This window comes from Nannobrachium achirus, assembly GCF_963921795.1.
Source record: "Nannobrachium achirus genome assembly, chromosome: 23".
NCBI classification, from domain to species: domain Eukaryota; kingdom Metazoa; phylum Chordata; class Actinopteri; order Myctophiformes; family Myctophidae; genus Nannobrachium; species Nannobrachium achirus.
Genome location: NC_137830.1, coordinates 33,253,379 through 33,260,291, shown reverse-complemented (window position 1 = coordinate 33,260,291; position 6,913 = coordinate 33,253,379). Strand labels below are relative to the sequence as shown.

Here is a 6,913-nt window from a genome sequence, read left to right as displayed (position 1 = left end):
TTTTAGGCCAAAATCTGTAGGAGCAGTGTCCAAAAATGTGTTTTGCAAGAATCGGCCTCATGGTGGCGCTAGAAGAGGGGCATGTGAGAAATGAGGGGTGGATGTTGTGGTTTGGCAGCCAAGGAGTGTGTGTGCAAATTTTGGCATGGATAGGGGTAACGGTGGCAGAGATATGAGTAGGGGAAAAGTGTGACGTGGCGGACAGACTGACAGACTGACTGACAGACTGACTGACTGACAAGACAGCCGGTGGAGGTTTTGAGAGATACTAAAGGCAGGAAAAGCAAAAAAGCAAAAAAAGGACTGGGTGTCCCTAGCTGGCACAAAACATGTTCAGATGGGGGCTGCAGGGGGCTGCTACAAAAATGTTTGAGAACCCCTGCAGTACAGTCAGGGGCGTCACACCAAATTCTGGGCCCTGGGTACAAGGATTCACTGCGGGCCCCCCATGAATGTTAACTATTGAAAAACATCAGATATACAAGCTCACAGAGCTTGTAGATCTGCTGTTTTTGAAAAATCGTGAAAATGTGTGCAAGAAACTTATGTTTCTATGTCAGTGGTGCTCAAACGTTTTCATGTGACGGACCCTGAAGATGATATGTATTTGGCCACGGACCCCCATCTCAAAATATTTAGTTCCAGGGACCCCCCCCCCGGAAGCAAAATTTGAGTTACAAATGTTCGCTTAAAAAATACATATTCAAAGATGCACACATTTTCACGACTTTTCAAAAATAGCAGATCTAGTGAGCTTGTAGATCTGCTATTTTTCAATAGCTAAAGTTACTAGGGCCCCTCCACCTTGGGCCCTAGTAACTCAGTCCCACTTTCCTACCCCTTGTGACGCCCCTGAGTACAGTACATGTGCTTAGTTATACCTTCCAAACACTGGTGGACCCCTGGACCCCCCCCTCCCCCAACCCAAACCAACCCACAGAACAGAAAGTGTTCACATGGCTGTATAGCTGGTTCCTCCCCCAGGCAGCAACACAGCTACACAGTCATGCAGACCCACTCAGGTCAGCTCTGAGGTGGGACGACTCTGCTCTCCTCCCCGTCACCCCAGATCAAGGCCACAGCTCTGGCACACATAGACATCAAAGGGGGCTTGAGCCCCCTGCCTTTTTATCCATCTGTAAAAAGTGCCCCTCTCCAGACCATGAATGCAAGTAGTGAAAATAGCCAACCTCCAAGCTCATAACGCGTCGCGCTGTGAGCCTGCGACGCGTTATGAGCTTGGAGGTCTGCTATTTTCACTATGTTCACCAAAAGGCCCTTTTTAGATATTTCAGCCCCTGCCTCTCTAACATTCTCTGCACGTCCCTGCTTATAATAGTGGCTGATTGATCGAGTGCATGCGCGTGCCTGTTTGCGTGTGCGTGCACGTGTGCACGTCTGTGTCTCTCTATGGCTGTTTGCGTGTAACAGTCATGTCTGTACTGAACGCCGATGACATGAAATGATATACTGTATAAGTACGTCGTGCAGAGAGAAGAATAAACCAACTGGCAGGAAAAGGATCGAGGCTCATGGATTTTGCTGCGTGGGAAAACATGTGATTCAATCACAGAGCGATACTGTATCACCATCGAGGCAGCTGCAGGGGGGCACCGAGGCTGGCAGCTCCAGGGGCGTCACAAGGGGGGGGGGGAGTGGGACTGAGTTACTAGGGCCCAAGGTGGAGGGGCCTTCATTATTTTATATCATTTAGCTATTGAAAAATAGCAGATCTACAAGCTCACAGCGCGGCACCGAGTGCCGCGCTGCAAGCTTGTAGATCTGCTATTTTTGAAAAGTTGTGAAAATGTGAGCAAATCTTTGAATATATGTATTTTTAAGCGAACATTTGTAACTCATTTTGATTCTAGGGGGGGTCCCTGGAACAAAATATTTTGAGATGGGGGTCCGTGGACAAATATATATCATTTGGGGTGTCCTTCGCATGAAAGAGTTTGAGGACCACTGACATAGAAACATAGGTTTTTCAACAAAAAAAAAAGAAAGAAAAAGAAAATCTTAGAAGGTTTTGAAATATTCAAAGATCTACAAGCTTGCAACGCTGCACTCAGTGCCACGCTGTGAGCTTGTATATCTGCTATTTTTCAATGGTTAAAGCACAAATTGTGAGTGAATCCTTGTACCCAGGGCCCAGAATTTGGTGTGACACGCCTGCCACTGTGTTTTCAGATAGAATCGCAGAGAATCCTGGCTATTTTTCTCGCTCCCATTTGAGAGCAAAACACACTCCCACGCAAACATCTTTCTCTCACTCTCTCTTTCTCTCTCTCTCACTCTCATTCTCTCTCTCTCTCTCTCTCTCTCTCTGCTTTAAAGGACAAGTAAATCAGAGATTGAATGGGAACAGAGCTTTGGGAGGAGAGCACTTCTAAAAAGCACACAGGTTGTTGTTGTTCTCCCGGGGGGGGAAATTCCATTGGTGCTCCAGTCATTTCGCTGAGGCAACTGCTGGATAGTGACTTTGAACCAATCAGAGACCACCACCCCCCGCCCCCCAGCATTGTTACGTTGATGACAAGAGGGAGCCCCTATAACTCTAGCCCCCCTTCCCCCTAAACGCACAGACAGGCACGTGCACACATAGACATCAAAGGGGGATTGAGCCCCTGCCCTTATATCCGTCTGTAAAGAGTGCCCTCTCCAGACCATGAATGCAGTTTTTACTATGGTGAAAGAAATGCAAATGCCCCTCTTTCCATGCCATACCTGAAGGCAGCATTTAAGAGAATTACCTTCTCCAAAGTAAACTCATGAACTTGAATGCAGCATCTTATGTTGAAATAATTGCCCTCTCTGTGTAGAAATCCATGCCCTTACGCCACATGTCCTGTATTCACTTGATTACACATAGTTTAATGTGGTTTCAAGTACCGAAAATAGCCGACCGCCAAGCTCACAACGTGTTGCAGCGCGACGCATTGTGAGCTTGGATGTCTGCTATTTTCAATATTTCCACGTCGCTAATTCAAATGACACCCGCAAATGGAAACATGCTAAATTCGCTTTGTCTTAATGGGTATTTCTGATAATTCGCTTCCCTAATTCGAATAGGTTTATGGAAACGCCACTAGTGCCTCACTTTGTACCGCTCTGCGAGCTTGTGCATCTGCTAAAACCTTGAAAGTGTTTGAAAAATAATACTAATAGTCTTAGAACCAATAGTTTAATGGGGTATTGTGTTCTTGTCTTATAGGTCACGTGGGCAGAGCATTGGGGGCCACGGGCAGCAGGGCCAGGATGACCAGAACCATGTGACCGCTCCAGCCTCCGCTCAGCAGCATGCCTCGCCTCCGCCGGACCTGGGATCGGTGCTTCTGGTGCTGTTTGCTGCTCGTGGTTTACGGACGCCATACCCTCGCCGACGAGGAGGGCCTCTGGGGACCGGCGCCCTCCTCCGAGGAACCGCCGCGGGAACACACGCCTCCTTCTCCCAACCAGCCTGGTTCTGCTCTGCCAAAGTCCTCCTCGCTTCCGTCGCCGCTGCCGCCCGGCCCATGGCCCGGGGACTCGGAAACCGAGAGCGAGGCTGCCGCGTCGACCGACTGGTCGACGGAACCGATCGATCGCTTTTCAGAACATTCAGGTTCCGGGGAAGAGAGCCTTTCTTCCTCCACGTCCAGGCCGCCGACCACCTCTGCTCGGGAGCACCTCGCCAGCGCCACGCTAGAGATAAGAACCGACTCCGTCCCCAAAGGGACATCAGGAACCCCACGCGGTAGCGTGATCCGGAGTGACAAAGATCCTCTTGTCTCAGTCTCTCTCTCCCCCGACAGCACTTCTATCAGAGATATGCCATTCTCCCACAGTCCCACCGGCGCACACGCTCCGGCGCGCACGGCAACACATACCCTCCCACCGCCAGGCTCTGCACAAACCGCAGAGCACAACGTGGATGCCAGCGCCGACGAACACCTCCCGGAGGAGCCCGCCGCTGACAAAGAGGAAGTTGCAGATTCTCAGACAGAGCCGTTGACAGTCGCTTCAACGGAGCGGCCAGAAACCACAGTTCCCACCGCTTTGATATCGGTAACATACCGACCCATGACAACAAACCCAGGCCTGCGGGAGACCACGCTGGCCAGACGGCCGCTGGGGTCCGTCACACCTACAACCCCGGGAACAATGTCCGCCACAACGCCAAGGAAGTTGACAGTTAGCGCTAGCATTACCGCCAGCACCACAGTGACGGACGTTCGGCCCACTCGGTCTGAGCCGCACTCAGGCGTATCCGAGGCCAAATCTGGGCCGGTGGAGGAACACGTCTGGATGCTCACCAGCGCCGCCGCGGTGATCAAAGACCAGCGCGTGTCGGAGGAGGCCGTTACAAGCACGTCTCGCGGGGCAAAGGTTAACTTCCCAATACCAGTAGGTAAGCAAATCAATGGCGGTTTGTATCAAATCAATGAATGTGATCAATCATCCGCAGACGGCTGGTGATTCCTTTCGATAAATGGCGATCAAATGGCGGTTCCGACAGTTCGATGTGATTGATGGCGTCCCTGACTTGCTAAGACGTCAATGGGAGCTAAAGCTGTCCATAAGTCCAAATCAATTTGAAATCCCCGTCAACGCTTCTTAATTACAAGATGTTAAAGCTATATAATCCGTAACATTTATGTCCGTTGTCTCTCTCCCGACACAGAGAGGTACTTGCAATGATGTCCAAACTCCAAAAGTGCCCGTCGTAAATAACATTATTGACACTTTCAACCATTACGTGTCCTACCCGGCACAATGGAAGAGTTGGGGGTCCACTTCTAACCACCGCAGATATCGTCACTGTCGGACAGAAACCTCGTATCTCCAAGTTTCAAATTCGTACATTTTTTCGCAAAGTAAAGCAGCTTCATCATACAAGGACATCGCACAAAAGTAGTGAAAACAGCTGATCTACAAGCACACAACGCCTCGCACCGAGGCGGTGTGTGCTTGTCGGCTGTTTTCACTAGTTTAAATCATTTTAAAAATGATAACAAAACAAACGGTTTTGGACATACAAGGTTTCCACCCGAGAACGACAATATACTACTTTGTATTGCACCATACTCTACCATACAGGTTGGTCAGAATAACCTTTCATTCACTAAAATAAGTCCAAATTTGCAGACTTATACGTTTAGCAATTCAGATGTTAAACCTACAGGTCTGCATCATCTGCATAAGCGGACTATAACGAGACAGAATAATTCACCTCCAACATAATATAACCGCTTACACTCTATTATTTGTCATACAACGAATAGTAGAATTTGCAATGCGCTGTAGTGCAATGCGCTGTGATATTGTAGATCTGCCATTTTCGCTATTTGGAAAAATGTGCACAAACGGCAACAGGGAAAGTGGCTAGATAGTGGAAGGTCACCAGCAATTTGCATCAATATAAAGGGATGCACTGCTCTCCGCGTGCACGGTGCAGAGCAGGAGGGGGACGCTGCGACGCCAGGTTATTTGGAATCGCTTTCACGTTGACATTGAGAGAACACCTCCTTCTCCCCCGTCCGCCCATCCCCCATCACTGCGGCGAAGCACGCATGGCGGAGGCCTGGCGTCTATAGCAGTCTTAATGACTCCTCACACGTATAGCCCCTCCTGCCGCCAGACACACATTCATCATAGGAGGGTCATAGGTGGCTGTGCTGAAATGATGAGGCGATTACTCTGGATACTCTGTGGTCTTCAGTAGGGATGGGACGATATGAACATTTCATATCACGATTATTGTGACGAAAGAAATCGCGATTTGCGATATTATCGCGATATTATCGCGATATTATCGCGATAATCAAAATCCATTATCCCGGGGGGAAACATTTGCCAAAAAATAGCAGATCTACAAGCTCACAACGCGTCGCAACGAGCTTGTAGATCTGCAAAGATAATTGGTAGATAGTGAAAAAAGGACCGTATCAAGGACATATATTATAAGTAACTTTTACCAGGGTTTAAGTGGTACCAGATATGCAGCTCAGCAAATAAAAGGTGAATTGATCCCAGTGCATGACGGAGGACGATATCACGATAAATCAGATACGATTATCGTGAGCGTTTTTTTATCACGATAAACGATAATATCGCGTATCGTCCCATCCCTAGTCTTCAGTGCGGCATGGTGGTGGGGCATCACAGAACAATACTCATGTACACACACTCCCCGATGAGAAGGGATTTGTACGTTTATGTCCCGGGTGTGTTGTTGTTTGGGTCGAAAGGCTGTTGCCTGTGTGTGCGTGGGGCCATGCAGGTTGTTGTTACGTTTGCGCGCTTCCCGGGCTACAACTCAGCTGCAGTATATACATCTGTACACACAGCTCACTGCTGTCATGTTATGTCTGGAGCAATCAGTGTTGTGTCTGCGCCTGCCCTAGCGTTGGGTTTCTCCATGGCAACGGGGACCTGGCTGCGGTGGGGGGAGGGAGGGGGAAGCCTTTCCGTATAGGAGCTGTATCAGTATTCCGAGCGCGCACTCAGCGAAAAGCGCCTCCATTCCTATGGGACCGTCCCGCTCAACGGTCCCCTGCTCATGGATGCTGAACATGCTTCTTGCCATTTAAGTCTCCCCCACCTCTCCCTCCTCCCTCGCCCCTCCCTCCATTTCTCTCTATCTCGCTCCTTCCCACCAGTGTTGATTTCGTCGACTAAAAATATGACGAAAAACGTTTGTCGACTGCGCTTTTTCACTGACGAAAACTAAATAAAAACTAAATAAAAACTAAGCTGTGATGACTAAAACTGAGACTAAATATATTGACAATTTAATAAAAACGTCAACACAATAAAAACTAGACTAAAACGTTAGGGAGGGACTAGTGGAGAAGACAGTAATTTATGTTTGGTTGCTCTCAGGTGTTGCGTGCTGAAAATAGCAGATCTACAAGCTCACAACGCGTCGCGC

General features: G+C 48.8%; 1 protein-coding gene across 1 annotated transcript in view; it reads left to right on the top strand.

Moving 5' to 3' along the window:
• Positions 1-3,300: 3,300 nt before the first annotated feature.
• The window catches only part of prrt4b (proline rich transmembrane protein 4b), a gene marked incomplete at both ends in the record, with an annotated part of 39,717 nt that continues 36,104 nt past the window's right edge, over positions 3,301-6,913 (top strand). The window contains one exon of the mRNA XM_080754344.1: positions 3,301-4,390. Within this exon, the coding sequence (XP_080610470.1) occupies positions 3,301-4,390 (1,090 nt within the window). The remainder of the gene's footprint in view (positions 4,391-6,913) is intronic.